Genomic DNA, 17278 nt, shown 5'->3' on the forward strand with positions numbered 1-17278 from the left:
CGTTGTGCAAATTCCAGAATATTTCCTCGGAGCAACATTCCGACATCTTCATGTGGTTCAACCTTGCTCGTGGCTAGGTACGACTGATGGTATCCGCACACCGACTCCCCGTTTTTAGAACACGCGCGTGGAGAATGCGCAGCAGCGGAAATCGCGCATGCGCAGTGATTTGCCGCATTCAAATTGCCTCTGTCGAAAATCGCAGAGCGGCTGTCCCCCGCGTGCGCTGTACTGTATGCTGCGTTTGTCAACTGCGTCCAGATGTTACTCACCAACGGCCTTACTAGGCCAGTGTTATGACAGGCCTGTTGTCGAAGAATCTTGATTTTGACGTCGTGATTTAATAGCAACCAATGCAGGGTTCCAGGCTGTGCTCAGTTGAACTCCCGTATCATTGTTGATGAGATTATTAGCCGTACGGATATGTATTGCTTCCTTAATGACGCAGTACTCGGAAGATGACAGGGATAAAACTTCCGTCTTTTCATAAATCATACAATATCCTGTATTCAGGCAGTGTTTCGCAATTGTCACTTTTCCGGTTGACGAAGGCGTGTATGGCGCTAATGTTCATCGCAGCGTTCTTGTACTGAGCAGCATGTCTGGCCTATATACGCTGCCCCATACTGACAAGGAATCTTGTACACACAACATTTCCTCAGTCCAAGGTCTTCCTTAACCGAACCCAACAGGTTTCTCAGTTTTACAGATGGTTGAAGAACACACTTAATTCCGTGTCTTTCGGGGGCTCTTCCGATTCTTGACAACATGGCACCAAAATAGGCAAAAAGGCCAAAGTGGTGGATGTCTTCATATTTTCATTCTGCTCCATTGATTGAACTCCCCTGGGCCTGAAGGCATTACGTATCTGTCTCTCAGAATAACCGTTTTGTCGGAACACTGTCTTCAAATGTTGTATTTCACTCGGCAGACTCTCAGGATCAGATACCACATGTGCTCTATGCACGTAATGCACTACCGCATTGTGCAGGGTGATGGCAGCGTGTGGCCTGCAGAAAAAGATCTGTATGCATTGGCATGCACAACGTGATCTGGCGGCATACACGTGTAGACTATTTACAATAAGCATGTAGTTATAAATAATAAATACCTAAGCATCCGTTTCATAAAATAAAAAATGTAATTTGTAGGTATTCCTACATTACGTTTACTCCCATTTCCTTGGAAATTTCTTTCTAAATGTTGCTTTTTCTGGTACTATTCATATATTGTGCAATTTTAAGATCATATAATGTGAATATCTACTTATACATACAATTAACTCTGCCTCATTTGAGGCCACTTTAGCAAACAAACTTTCGTTTCTCACGTCAAAAGAGCTACGATTTGAATGACGTGCAGTATCGCGACACTTGCTACGCCCCAGTAGCAACAATTGAACTAATCGACAACACGTCATAGTTGGCTACTTGGTCTATTTTGCATCGCAATGCTGCAGCGCGCAGTCCCCGCTGCCGCTTAGTGCGTGATGTCTTATACGATTTCGTGAAAACAATATTTTGTTGCGCCGTGCAGCTCCGCCATGGAGGTATTTTTACCTCCATGAGCTCCGCTCAGTACGGTCTTACCCGGAGCGTCCTTCTAGAGTCTAACATCTTTGGGAGTAAATCAGAGATCACTGGCATCAATATACTGTGAAGTGTGAATAACTTTGACGTAGTTGTAGTATGTTTTTCACATTTGTTTGCAAACAGACTTCAGTATATGTGATCAGTATTACGTTTTGCTGTGACTGAAATTCATCATGATAACGTTAACAGTTAGCGACGGTAAAGCCTTTGTGTGGAATGCTGATGGCAAGTACCACGAACAGCATTGTTGGAAATACTGTTGTATTTATATTTCGTTTATTTCTTCTCTAATGCTTTTCATAACTCACACTATTGTCTGAATAACTGTTATTTCAGTTACTGGGGTGAATTAAGTAGGAGTCGGTTACTGTGTTGAAATAGTTGTCACAGAGAGAATATTCATCATAGTAATAAGTGAAATTGCAAATTTAAGTAATATGTTGGGGAACGGATAGGTCTATTTCTTGACTTCCTTGAAAGCTGAAATTAAAAACATATATCATACGGCCATAAATCTTATACCGCTGTATTGTTACGCCGCCTTTATTTATAATAGTTACAGAGTAGTAAACAATTTGATATGTTGTATATTCTTTTGGTTCTGTTTCTGAGATGTGCGCCCCTGGCCTGCTACAACATAAATACAGAGTTCTTTGCTGAGTTTCGGAATTTCATACTGATAAATGATTGCCTGTCAGTTGCTCATTGTGTCCTAATCCAGCGTGTCTTTCACACTTGGACATATGATATGGATAGCATTGTTGAGAAATAGCAAAGTATGACCATTTATACATTGTGAGACAGCCGTTTTATTGATTATGTTGTGGTGTGTCATTCTAGGTGAATACCTAGTCTGATGTCAAGCAGTGTCTTGTTTACTATGGTTGTAAAAGGCTACCACACAGACAGTGGGTCTTCTCGGTGTTACTGGCCAGAACATAAAATTTGTATACAATACAGTCATACCTTTTCTGCAATAGATGTATGGACTCATATTTTGGCCAACAAATTATCTAACATGTTACCATCAACAACAAACCTTTCCAAGTTGTGTGTGTCCTGAATTTCCTTCCCTTTTGCTAATGCTGACCATAATAATTGTTTAAAGATATGTATGTTATGTCCCAGAACTCAACAATATTTGACAACTTTTTTTTTTCATTTAGGAATCCTGTTCCATGTTGGAATATTTTAAATTGCTTTAATCAGTTTTACTTGTCATTACGGGTAGCACATTGTAATAGTGATTCAAGCATTCACATCACATATTCAAAGTTAATAATTTATGAAGGTAAAACTTCAAATTTGTAAAGCTGAAGTAATGTGCAGAATATGTGGAAACCACTATCATTGATCTTATACAAAACTGCTGCTATTGTACAAGTAGCTCTAGAATAATGGCTGAAATTGCTGGCTCTTGTACACTTGGCTTTTTATATATTGTTACTCTGTGATGACAAATGAAAATATAATATTACAGCCTAGTCACATCATATAAGTTTTCAAAATAAAGAAAAGCAATCAATCAACATATAATCACCTATTCAGAAATCTCAGAATTTGCCACTGCCCTGTTGTAAATTTGTTGATATTAATCTGCAGCACAGTCTCAAGTCTAGATTCATCATTGCTATCATGAAGTCCATATTTAATACACAACATTATGATTACATTTGAACTATGCTTTGTGACTGGTTTGACCATTTCTAATTTTAGATTGTCTGTTTTTGCCAAAATTCACAACATAGGCATATTAAATAGTTTTCTGTATAATCACCTAAAATCACAAAGTGAATTCATAAATGTATTAAATAATAGAGAAACCTTCAATCAGTGTTTTGGTGCATATTATGTAGGTATATCATCCATTTAATGTGGGGGAGTGTGGCAGTTGCTGCTTCCCATGCCAATCACAACCTGTGCAAGCCTTTTTCATTTCTGCATTACTCCCGTGCTCTACATGTGTTTCTGTCAGTCTCCCTCAGCGTGTTTTTAACCGTCTTTGTTACAGGGTATGTGTCATCAACTTGCCCCCACTTTCACTCAACTGTGCCGTAAATTTCTTTTTTCCCTTCATTAGCTACTTAAGCTGGCCACCTGGTCTACAATATACTTCTGTAAAATCACATTTCTGCTCTCCTTACTGTGTTCCGCCCGTCTCATTGTCATCCATTTCATCTTCTCTTTCCATAACAATGCTTTAAAATTCCTTTTCTTTGTATAAGATAAAGCTGTCATCAGCACCAATGTCTGTTTGAACACCACAGTGCTTTGCTAGGTGTGGTCCTTTTGGAGGTGGTGTGCCATTGCCTTCCTCCGATCTCTGAACTGACTCAACCAGCCTATTATAGGGAAAGTTACAGCTTAATATGAACTCTGAACCAAGGTGCAAATTGGTATTTTTAACTTTATCTAACATTGCCAGAGGTGAAAGAAGCGACAAATGATGTACAAAAATTCTAGGACCAATCAGGGATGAACACCAATAATCTGTAGCTCATTTTACTATTTGGCCACTTCTATGTATTTCTTCCATCTATTAGCATTCTCTTCTTTGATCATTACTGGCTGCCATCTGAGCTCATGACTTGCATGCAACTGCTTCTCTTTCCTCCGAAAGTTTTTTTTAATTTTCGTATATGTGCTGCCTAATGGATAAAGAGGAATGTTTGGTATAAGTAATTGGTTTTGACTGGTGATGTAGGAAACATGCAATAAATGCTGTTAACCATATGGTAATTGTAACATGATGTCAGTGACGATTTTTTGAAACAGCGTAAGCTACAGATCAGTTTGTCCTCACAACTAGTTTTTCTTGTAGTTTCATATTTGTTGACTTCACCATCTCCCAGCTAAACTGTCAACTTCCAACCTAATCTAGACCTCAGGCTAAGCTACAGATCAGTCTGTCATCATAACCAGGTTGTTTTACTTTCTCATTCATTGGCTTTGCAATTTAACAATGAAAGTGGATATGCACACCAAAAGGTAACATCACAGCAGCTATTGGCATTGCCAGTGGTCAAAGACAACAACTCTTATCGAATATTCCTCTTGACCAGCAGCTAACTTTTCTGTAGTCACACGTGCTTCTGCTGCATTACATTTCTCCTCTAGCCTTTCTTGTTTCCCCACTTTGCACTTCCTGTCCTCTTTAATATATTAGACATTAATTTCATTTTGCCAGTTAGATGGACTGAATTTTTATATTTTTTCAATATCAATCAAATTTAATAGTATTTCCGTTGCTATTCAAAGAATTTTTCCTGGGCATGTATTCTCTGCATAGTTTTACATCTCCTACCATCACTACTTTCTTTTTGAAACTAACCTATTCCTCCTCTGTTGTATTCCTTTCCTGTACTTCGGTTAGTTGTTGCCTCCGAACAATCTCTCATTGTTTGAAATTACCTAGGCACTTTTTCCTTAATTTCAAACCTTTTTGCAGCTTCTCCAAATTTAGCCAGTATCGCATAACTACTATATTACAGTCAGAGTCAACATGCACTCCAGGAGTGTTCTGCAGTTTAAAACCAAGCTTATAAATCTCAGTCTTGCCATTACATAATCTGCTTGAATCTTCTGGTGTCTCCAGGTCTCCTACACATACAGTGTCATCGTTGATTCATAAACTAAATGTCTGCAATGGTGAAATCATTCTCTGAGCAAAATTCGACCATCACTTTTATTCCATTTGTGGAGTATTTCACGTACTAGTTTTCCTTCCCCTCCATTTTCCAGTATCATATGTCAGTCCCTAATTGCAATTAAATTTTCTTCTCTTCTTATTTATTGAATCATTTCTTTTATCCCATCACATGTTTTTTCAATCTCTACATCATCAGTGGAGCCAGTTGGCATAAGAGTGCTGAGTTGCTGTTCTGTCTTTCTTAACTGTGACAATCTTTTCATGGCCCTCGTAATTGTTGTGTTCATTATTAGATCTATACTGCATTATCCCTGTGTGTGTGTGTGTGTGTGTGTGTGTGTGTGTGTGTGTGTGTGTGTGTGTGTGTTAGAGAGAGAGAGAGAGAGAGAGAGACAAATCACAGTCCTTTCTGAAGAATGTGTTAGAGAGAGAAAGAGAGAGAGAGACAAATCACAGTCCTTTCTGAAGAACCAAAACCAGAGAAGATGCTGGAGTCTAGAGCAAGGTTGACATTCTAACTCATACCAAAGGCATGCTATTGGGTCAGGTCAGGACTCTGGTAGCCCAGTCTATTTCCGGAATGTTAGTGTCCACAAACCATTGCATCACAGATTCTGCTTTATGACATGATGCATTGTCATACTGATGTAAACAAACAGTGGAAACTCCAGGTCGGAATATCAAAAATGTAACGAAAAATGGATTGTTACTTACCATCCAGAGGACATGCTAACCTGCAGACAGGCACAAATTTTCCCATTTGCCTTGTTAGTATCCCCCTGTAGGTCCGGGGGTTAGAATAGGCCCAAGGTATCCCTGCCTGTCATAAGAGGCAACTAAAAGAGTCTCACACTTTTCAGCCCTTTAAGTTCAGGTCACATTTTATGGTTTGACTTGCCACTTTCCAAATTCTACAGAAGTATGGGCCATAGGGGTAGGGATGCCTTACCTGGTGCATGAGTTATCCACAGTGCCCTTAGATCCGATCTCCTGAGCCTCTTGTCATGGCTATGCATCTCCACCTGCAATTCAACTATTTGGGTGAGGACACTTTCTGGGTATGTCATCTTTTGTCGTTGTCTCCTGTCCTCTTTCACCCTCCTTGTAGTATTGGATTTCTCTGTGTCCAATATCCAGCACAGTAGCCAGTCCGTTGTGGTGGGGCCATCATGTACCCACTTGGTGGTAGCCCTCTGACAACATAGGGTTCGCACTGCTGATGCCTAATGTGCAGACTCCCCACGCATACCAAGGAGTAGATGCCTGTCTTCCTGGGGCATCAGAACTCCTGGCAGTGGCAATCATGCCAGGTGGCCTTTGCTTTGGCTGGGTGGCACCCGTGGGGAGAGACCCTGATTGGAGAGGGTGGCATCAGAGCGGATGCCCCGCAACGAAGCGGACTATGTCATCTCTTGCTGGTGATCGTATAGTGCCAGTAGTCTAAGAAGGGCAAGATCAAGTACAATGCTGACAGATATTAGCCTAAATCATTTTCCTCCCTCGCTACACCATGGGAGGAACGTAGGGCTACAGAAAGAAGAGATCCATATTCGCCTCAGTATTTAGTCTGTAGCAGAATGGACGGGGGCTCCTTTCTACCTATGAATCCTCAGTTTTTTTGTTGAACATCTTGAAGATAATTTTGGGGAAGTGGCAGCACTGTCCAAGATGAGAAGCGGTGCAGTCTTGATTCAGATAGCACCCCCGGCCCAATCCCGGGTGTTACTTGCTTGTGACCGGCCGGATGATGTTCCTGTTTTCATCACTCCCCATAAAAGCCTCAACATGGTCTAGGGGATTATTTTCCATCACAACCTCCTCTTGCAGTCTGACGATGGGCTCCATGCCAATATAGAACGGTGGGATGTTCATTTCATCTGGTGCATTTACAGGGGACCCAATGACTACAGGGTTGCTACTGGTGCCTTCTTCTTGGCCTTTGAGGGTGATTCATTGCCTGAAAAGATCAAGGTGATGGTTTACTGCTGTGATTTTAAACCATATGTCCCTCCCCCTGTGCAGTGCTTTAAGTGCTGGAAATTCGGGCACATGTCTTCCTGCTGCACTTCCAACGCCACATGTCGAGACTGCGGACGTCCACTGTATCCAGATACTCCCTGTGCACCTCCTTCCACTTGTATCAACTGCAAAGAGCAGCACTCCCCCTGCTCTCCAGACTGCACAGTGCTCCAAAAGGAACAGAGAATCATGGAGTACAAGACCCTGGACCAGTAGACTTACCAAGAGGCTAAACGTAAATTTGAACTATTACACCCTACTCGGTTGATGTCCACATACGCTGCAGCTACATTACCATCGCCATCACAAGTACCAGTTGTACCACACTCTGTGCCACAAACAATAGGCCCTCCAGGCCTCCTGAATACTTCTGCCCCCTTGGTGGTAGGGAGAAAATCTCCTTCCATTGCTCCCAAAGCACCTATTTCAGGAGCAAGCCACCCTCCCCCCCTCCTCAAATGCAGGGGACATCGGTCCCTTCCTCCAGCCGGAGAAGCAACAGCCTCCCCCAGCCCCTCTCATGCAGAAGGGGTCCCTTGGGACCCTCTCTCCCTAGGTATCTAATAATTCCACAGCGGACACTCACCAGTGGCTAAAGGAGCCAAAAGCTGCTGGACAAAGAGCTTCAAGGTCTTCCTCCATGTCTGAAGCTACTTCAGAGAAGTCCTCCCAGCAAGACCCTAAAGAGAAGCGAGAGGGCTAGCAAACGAAGAAGTCTGCTAAGAGAAAGGATCCTCCAGTGGCCCCAACACCACCACACCTACAGATTCTGCACCTGTGGATGAGGTGGAGGTCTCAGCGTCCCCTGAGGACCTGGATCTCACTGCTGCCTCATCCACAATATGAATGTGTAGAAATACTCAATCGGTGACAACAGGTGACACTGAGACGTAACCTGACTCCCTGCATGCTTCATGCCTTCCCAGCCTCATGGTAACGTCATCCTCCAGTGGAAAGGCTGCGGTTTTTTCCACCACTTGGCAGAGCTACGGCAACTGTTAAGCTTTACACCTGCTTTCTGCATTGCTCTCCAAGAAACCTGGTTCCCGGCAATGTGGACCCCTGCCCTTCATGGCTATAGGGGATATTACAAGAACCGTAACGACTGTAATAGTGTCAGGTGGAGTTTATGTATATGTCCTGAACTTAGTACGTTGTGAACCTGTGCGTCTTCAAATCCCTCTTGAAGCTCTGGCTGTCAGGATAAGGACGACGCAGGAAATAACTGTCTGCAATGTATTATCTTCCTCCAGATGGTGCAGTACCCCTGAACGCATTGGCTGCACTGATTCATCAACTCCCTGAACCTTTTCTACTTTTGGGAGAGCTTAACGCCTATAACCCCTTGTGTGGTGGCACTGTGCTTACTGGCCGAGATAAAGATGTCAAAACTTTCCTGTCTCAACTCGACCTCTGCCTCTTATATACTGGGGCCCCCACACATTTCAGTGTGGCTCATGGCACTTACTCGGCCATTGATGTCTCCCCCTGCAGCTCAGGACTTCTCCCATCTGTCCACTGGACAGCCCACGATGACTTGTTTGGTAGCGACCACTTTCCCATCTTCCTGTCACTCCCTCAGCACCATTCACCTGGATGTCTACCAAGATGGGCTTTAAACAAGGCAGACTGGGAAGCTTTCTCCTCTGCTGTCACCATTGAATCTCCCCCACATGGTACCATTGATGTGGTAGTTGAGCAGGTCACGAGAACAGTAGTATCTGCTGCAGAAAACAGGATCTCTCTTTCTTTGGGTGCCCCTGGCAAAAGTCAGTACCTTGGTGGTCACCAGAAATCACTGAGGCCATTAAACAGCATCAGCGACATAATGAGCACCCTGCCCTAGATAACCTAATAGCTTTTAAACAGCTCCGTGCCCACAATTGCCAGCTTATAAAAAGACAGAAACAGGTGTGTTGGGAGAGGTACGTCTCAATCATTGGGTGCCAAACAACCTTCCCAAGTCTGGACGAAGATCAGGTGTGTTTGTGGGTACCAGACCCCGACTGGTGTTACTGGCATTAATATCAACGGTGTGTTATCTACCGATGCCAACACAATTGCTGAGACTCTGTGTAAGAGAATTATTCCCCAGCATTTTGCAACCTCAAACAACGGATGGAAAGGAAAGCCCTATGATCATTAAACATCACAGTGAACTCTATAATGCTCCATTTACAGAGTGGGAGTTCTTCAGCATCCTTGCACATTGCCCCAACACAGCTCCTGGACCAGATCGGATCGAAAGTCAGATGATCAAACATTTCCCGTTCGACTACAAGTGACATTTCCTCGCCATCTTCAACCAGATCTGGTACGATAGTATCTTTCTATCACAGTGGCAGGAGAGCACCATCATTCCAGTGCTCAAACTCGGTAAAAACCTGCTTGATGTGGCCAGCTATTGGCCCATTAGCCTCACCAACATTCATTGTAAGCTGTTAGAACGTATAGTAAGTTGGCAGTTGTGTTGTATCCTGGAGTCAGGTGGCCTGCTGGCTCCATATCAGGGCAGTTTCCGCCAGGGTCACTCTACCATTGATAATCTAGTTTCCCTCGAGTCTGCCATCCGAACAGCCTTTTCCAGACGCCAACACCTGGTTGCCGTCTTTTTTGATTTACGAAAAGCTTATGACACGACCTGGTCACATCATATCCTTGCCACATTAAATGAGTGGGGTCTCCGGGGGCCACTCCCGATTTTTATCCAAAATTTCCTATCGCTCCATACTTTCTGTGTGCAAGTTGGTGCCTCCTTTGGGTCCCCCCATATCCAGGAGGATGAGGTCCCTCAGGACTCTGTAATGAGTGTATTCCATTTTTAGTGGCCATTAACGCTCTAGCAGCAGCTGTCGGGCCGTTTGTCTCTCCTTATTTCTATGCAGACAACTTCTGCATTTCATACTGTTCCTCCAGTACCGGTGTTGCCGAGCGGCACCTACAGGTAGCCATCCACAAGGTGTAGTCGTGGGCTCCAGCCCACTGCTTCCAGTTTTCAACCGTGAAGTTGTGTGTCATGCACTTCTGTCAGCATCGTATCATTCATCCAGAACCAGAACTTACCTTAATGATGATCCACTCACTGTAGTGGAGACATATCGGTTTTTAGGACTAGTTTTCGATGCCCGATTGATGTGGCATCTTCTTAAGCTGAAGCAGAAGTGCTGGCAGCACCTCAATGCCCTCATTGCCTGAACAACACCAACTGGAGTGCAGATCGCTCTACGGCGCTGCAGCTCTACAGAACCCTTTTTCAATCCTGCCTTGACTATGTGAGTTTGGTTTATGGTTCGATGGCACCCTCAGCATTGCGTTTACTTGACCCAGTGCACCCTTGTGGTATTCAGCTGGCAACAGGAGCTTGTAGGATGAGTCTGGTGACCAGCGTCGTGGTGGAGGCTGGAGTCCCTCTATTGAAGGTTAAGCATGTATAACTGATCAACAGTTACGTTGCACACATTCATAGCTCGCCTGAGCATCCGAATTTCTGTCTCCTATTCCCATCCATAGCAGTTCATTTCCTGTATTGGAGGCCCAGGTCAGGACTTAAGATTGCAGTTCGCATCCAATCTCTTCTGTCTGAAGTGTAGTCCTTGCCTTTACCAGCTGTACTCAAGGTCCATTCATATACACCTCCATGGTGGACACCTAGGCCGAAGCTTTGCCTCAACCTTTCACATGGTCCTAAGGACTCAATTAACCCCGCAGCTCTCTGCTGTCACTTCCTCTTGATTCTTGACATATACTGGGACCATGAAGTGGTTTACCTGATGGCTGACGGTCATGTCGGCTTCACATATGTTCATGGAGGACATATTGAACCGCACTCCTTGCCAGATGGCTGCAGTGTTTTCACTGCAGAGCTGGCGGCCATTTCTCGTGCTCTTGAGCGCATCCAATCATGCCCTGGTAAGTCATTTCTTCTCTGTACTCACTCCTTGAGCAGCCTAGAAGCTATCGACCAGTGCTACCCCTGCCATCCTTTTGTAGTGACCCTCCAGGAATCCATCTATGCCCTGAAATGGTCCAGTCGTTCCATGGTGTTTGTGTGGACCCCAGGCCACATTGAAATCTCAGGAAATGAACTTGCCGACAGGCTGACCAAACATACTACAAGGACACCGCTTCTGGAGATTGGCATACCTGTAACTGACCTGCCACAAGGTTTATCAGCTTTTGGAGATGGGATGGCATAATCTGAATATGCACAACAAACTGTGTGCTGTTAAGGAGACTACGAATGTGTGGAAGACCTCTCACTGGGACTCTTTAGTTCTCTGCCGGCTCCACATTGGCCATAGGTGGCTAACACATGGCTATCTCCTCCATTGCGAGGACCCACCTCTGTTTCACTGTGGCTCACATATGACTGTCATTCACATCTTGCTGGACTGCCCACTTTTAGCCACTCTGCAGCAAACTTTTAACCTTCCCAGCATTCTACCTTCAGTGTTGGGCAACAATGCCTCAACAGCAGATTTAGTTTTACACTTTATTCGTGAGGGGTTTTTTAATCATACCATCTAAGGCATTTAGCCTTGTCTCTGAGGTCACCATCCTCCCTCCATTTTAACTCTGTCGCACTTTGTTTGCATTTGTTTGTCTTGGTGGTTGTCTTTTTCCTACATGTGTTCATTTCACCTTGTCTTTTTGGGGTGGACTTTTGTGTTGCAGCGTGGCTGGCTCATCCTCTTTTTATTATTGTGATCAGCCAGCTCAGACCATATGCTCTATGGTTTTAATACCGTGTGGTGTATGTTTTCCCCATTTTTTGTTCATTCCATACGTTTTCTTTGTAGGTGTGGTGTTGGGTGTTTTTGCGCCTTGAGCCTTTCTTGTGTCAGATAAAAGGGACTGATGACCCTGTAGTTTGGTCTGTTTATACCCCAAACCAACCAACCAACCAACCATTTTAACTTCCTGTTGTAAATCTCTATCTAATGAGAAATGGTACAAAATTTTTAGTTTATCAAGTGTTGAGTTCATACCACCAACACTTATGTATGAAAAAAGACACTTCGGAATCACTGCATCAGTCCTCTAGCCCCTTCACAAGCATTAAAACCGCAAGCATATATAATTTTTGGAAACAGTAAATTAGTTAGAAAATCACCTGTATATAATGCCAGGTGGAGTTAACGTAATCCAGTAATCCATCTGTTGATGTGGTATCAGATAGAACTATAAATAGTGTATGTATGTGTTGATTTATAAATTGGTATCTAATCATTTACAGATTGGCTGACACTTAGAGAACAACACCGTATTATTGGAAATCTCATAGGGTGCTTGCCACACATGCCACGGCAAGAGACATTTCTCGGTTTACCTTTGGAACTTTTGCCAGAGGAAGCAACATTACTAGTTGAGAAAAAAATTGCAACTTTAGCTCGCTTCCCATCACTGTCCCGAGCACCTGGCTCTGGGATCCAAAATGAATATGAAAAATACAGGAAAAGAATTTATGAAGAACAGGTAAAAATAATTCAATTCATTATCAGATTTGTGCCGCTTATTCATTTTTCAATATAACTGTAATGTAAAACTTATCTTCTGATCTGGTATAGTTATTAAATGGAAATAGTGAAGAGAGGAATGTTGTGAAATGTTTTATAATGCCAATGCTTAGAGGATTATGTAAACACAATGGGGAAAACTAGATTATTTACTTTCCTGACTCCATCTCTACTCCATGTGTACAGCTTAGGCAAATATATTAGCACATGTAAAAATCTAATGCTTTAAATTTTGTGGGCATTAATTATTTTTTTGGCTCAAAGTTGAGTTTCTTTTATCAGGCAAATTTAATTTTTAACCGTTCATTCACCTTTTTTGTATAATATTGTTTACAGTTTTCCAACAAGTTACAGTGCATTAGTAATCTACCTGTGTTCAGTATGAAGGATATAGTTTCAAGTGAAATATGTGATGGAGCTCCTGGGCTTTGCGTTTATAAATGTGTTCTCCTGATTATCACATCTGAGTGATGTGATGGAAGTACACTACTATAGTCATGGGTCCAAGGAGCAGAAGAAGGCTAATTGGAAGACCACGGACAAGATGGAGAGACTGGGTGAAGGATGATGTGAATTGAGGAGACTACAAGGGGAAGAAATGCTTAACTATAGACTTTGGGAGAAAAGAGAAGTTTGGAAGAGACTCTGTTAATCATCTGCATAAACGAAATGTTTCAGGAAGAAGGAAGAAAAAGAGGACAGAGCACATCTCTTCCAGCATTATATGGCAGTTGTGAAGTCCTAGCTAGGCTGAAGGTGCTGGGTCTACAGATAAGCAAGATCTTCATATCCCCATGCGTTATTTACACCATCCTCAGTGTAAGGAATCTGATCCACAGGTAGACTTCGTGCTGAGGCTGGTGCCACTATCCATCTAGTGGCAGCTTCTCAAGGCAAGTCAGGTGTACAGTTCCATGTCTGATCAACAATCATGTCTGTTTCACCTTATTAAACATCCTGTTGTTGGAGGTGACTCCCCCAAATCACATACAAACCAGTCATTCAAGATCGGTGGGAAGCAAGATCACATGTTGTTTGACTTTGACTGAAATTCACTCTTTGGCAAGGTTTGGGCCTTATTACTGCCATAGATATTAAGAACTGCTATAGTAGAAATTTTAAGCTTACTTCCTCATAAGAGGGGCAGGGATATAGACTATGTCTGCGGTGGCCGAGTGATTCTAGGCGCTTCAGTCCAGAACCGCGCAACTGCTACGGTCGCAAGTTCGAATCCTGCCTCGGGCATGGATTTGTGTGATGTCCTTAGGACAGTTAGATTTAAGTAGTTCTAAGGGACTGATGACCTCAGATGTTAAGTCCCATAGTGCTCAGTGCCATTTGAACTATGTCTGTAATGTATTGTTTTATGACTTATCAGTGTATACTGATGGCTCAAAAGAGGAAATTACCTTTGGTGTTCTGTAATTTAACCCATTCATGCCCTCCAGGTCAACAGATTTAGCATTGTTGATGCAAAAATGCATGGCAGCATATGAGACTGTTGGTAATACCAAATTCCTCATGTGCTTGGCCTCCATAAGTGCACTTCAGGCCATCAAATACATGCACCCATTGGTGAAAACAGATGAGACCATTCACAATCCCCTCCTCTGCCTACAATGACTAGGAGAGGAAGCTTTACTTTGCCTTGTTCCATAGCGCATGGAAATTCCAGATATCGAAATGCCGAATCCAGCAGCTACAGAGGCCTAAATGATTCTTACTGTGTCACAGTGTGTTTTTCCTAGGAAGGATGAATGACAAACACTAATTGTGTAAAATGCTGTTTGCTTTGTTTATGAGATTCAGAAGATTAACAGTGGCACAGCCCAGATTTGTTGTTATGTTTCATAACTTACATAAAGTATACAGTGCAGTTCCACACAAACTGCCTGGTAAGCAAAGTATATTTTTATGGAATTTTGAAACAGATGCAGTTAGATTAAAGATTTTGTAACAGACAGAATTCAGTAAACGATTCTTAACTGGAGGAGGGGAAGGGGGGGACTGTCAAAGGCAGAAGTAGTGTCCAGTGTATTCAAGGATGTGCAATAGGACTATTACCATTCGTGATGTATGCCTGGCTGGCTAAAATTGTAGATTGCTGAGACTGCTTGCAGATGATGAGCACTTGGTACAGAACTGACAGATGGGCCTCAAGATAAACATAATACAGTGTTGGTAAATGGATGGAAAACATTATATTGTTTGACCACACAATCAGTGGGTGATCAGCTTCATTAGTCCTTCACAACTCCTATTTATTAGGAGTATCTGAAAGATCACCACTTCTAGAATCCTTGTTCAACCAATTTTTTAGTATTGTTCATAAATTTAGGACTCTAATCAAACTGTATTAATAGAAGAACCAGAAAATATGCATGTGCAGTTTGGTACACTTTTTTTTTTACATGAGAGCATCAAAGAAGGGCTCAGTGATTTGCAGTAGGACATGCTAAAAAAAGGGCCAGATCAATTGTGGAGAAATTTCCTCTCAAAATTCCAAGAGCCAACATTCCAGTATGAATCAAGAAACATATTACTGCCTTTGTTATGCAAGAACCATATAAAATTAGATATATTTCAGCCTCAACAGGAGGGTGATTTGGGGATTAACCTGATACTGTCTGTGCAGAATACCGTGGCCAGTAGTTGCACAGATGGCAGGGCATGTGTGGAGAGAGCTATTGTGGTGGGAGCTGTGGGCAGCCGCTGTAGGGGAAATACCGACCAGTGGAGGGAAAGTACGATTCTAAACTGAAGGCTACACCCACATTTTTTGTAAATATTGAGTGGGGCCCCTCCGTGCCCACACTTGCGTGGTGACGTTTCAAAAAGATCTGTCACCCCTGCTTTGGTTAGTAACTAAGAAAATTACACCAAAAAATGCGATTTATTTTTGCCTGATTTGTTAACCATTTGTAACTTTCAGAGAAGTGTCAAGAGTGATGAATTTTGAGTAAAATCTACACATTTCTCTTGCTGCAATGTTAAAATTTGCTTTTTTTGCCAAAACACAGCAAGTTTACTCAGTCTCACCTCACTAATATGTTGTGCAGACGCAGTTGCGAGAAAATTCTGAAACTGTGGTTTATTAAGCGAGGAACTGAGGAATAGTAGGTTAGTATCTTATGAAAAAGCACGTCCATGGTACAAAATAATTGTGTAATGTCTTCATCTATGTTGTTCCAAAACCCGTAGCATTTCTCATTTGACCAGCTACCGATGGGCATTAAAAATTGCGTTCTTTTATCAAAAACATCTGTAGCTAATGGAATAACACAATAGATAATAAAGTTTTGCATAATAACAGTGCTGTTCTTGAGCATGGGATGAGATAGTTGCTGTTCGTAAGTAGCTGTAAATTGTCATGACTGCTGTCACATAATTGCAAGCTCCTGTGAATAGGTTTGTTGGGAAGGTTACCAAGAGACATATACCAAAGGTACCACAAATAGTATCATCTACTATGGCTACTGTCTCCTCTATAGGAAGTACAGGATCTATCACCTCTTGTCCACATGTCTATGAGTGGCACCTCAGTGGTAGGTCTAGGGCCCCCTGTTAGAGGATACGGAAAGAACTCAGGTTGTTACACCTATCCTTCTAATCAACAAGTTTTAGGTGCTACCTTCAACTGAAACTGTGCTGGTGACTTCACTTATTGGGACACCTGATGTGTCCCATATCAAGTGGAAGCAAATGCAAAAGGGTAGAGTCCATTAATTACTGGCAGTTCACATGTATGACTTATAATGGTACCCTTTAGTGAAACGAAAGGAAAGGATCACTTTATGCACTTATTGTGTGGGCCTAGAGGCCTCCTTTAACATGTTGAAGAAGTTATTCCATCGGCCAAAGAAAGAATAAGGTGAAATTAACTGCAGGTTGTAGCTTGTTTTGTAACTATAATGTCTGTCATTTGGGCTCCATGACCATGTTTGGATCATTCCAAAGACTGACACAGGAGGTTGAGAAGACCAACTTTGCTTACAGAATTTCAATGAAACTCACACTGTGCAGCATTGTTTGCGTAGCTATTTGTAACCCTGTCATTCTGAGTGAAGTGGAAGACTTAAATCGGAGACTTCAAAGGGTCTGTAATGAGCTGGGCCATAACATCCTAGACTTGTGTCGTAAGATTGAGAAATTTAAGGTACCCGTAAATAGCTCAAAATAGGTGGTGGTTGTGATAGCTGTAAGAGATTCAAGAGTATTAGTATAAGATCCAAAGAAACATCATCCACAGGCAAGAGTATTAAAATCGTAGTAATCACCTCTCAAAGCATTCCCAATAAAATGCCAGTAATTCAAGTGCTTGTAAAAAGCATTGGGGCTCATGTGATGCTAGATACTGAAAGCTGGTTAAACCAAGATTGATAGCAGTGAGATTTTTTAGGAAAATTTAGGTATATATCAAAAGGACAGGCTCATGGCAAATGGAAGTGATGCATTTGTTGCAGTAGACAAGAAAGTCAAGTCCTCTGAGATAGAAATTGAAG

The 17278-nt window shown here is 42.5% G+C and overlaps 1 protein-coding gene across 1 annotated transcript in view; it reads left to right on the top strand.

Moving 5' to 3' along the window:
* The first annotated feature begins 1626 nt into the window (after positions 1 to 1626).
* Positions 1627 to 17278, top strand: part of LOC126267999 (tRNA-splicing endonuclease subunit Sen34) — a 50757-nt gene continuing 35105 nt past the window's right edge. The window contains exons 1-2 of the mRNA XM_049973375.1: positions 1627 to 1817; positions 12497 to 12735. Coding sequence (XP_049829332.1) covers positions 1766 to 1817; positions 12497 to 12735 — 291 coding nt within the window. The 5' untranslated portion in view covers positions 1627 to 1765. The remainder of the gene's footprint in view (positions 1818 to 12496; positions 12736 to 17278) is intronic.

This window comes from Schistocerca gregaria, chromosome 4 (genome assembly GCF_023897955.1).
Source record: "Schistocerca gregaria isolate iqSchGreg1 chromosome 4, iqSchGreg1.2, whole genome shotgun sequence".
In the NCBI taxonomy this organism is placed as follows: Eukaryota; Metazoa; Arthropoda; class Insecta; order Orthoptera; family Acrididae; genus Schistocerca; species Schistocerca gregaria.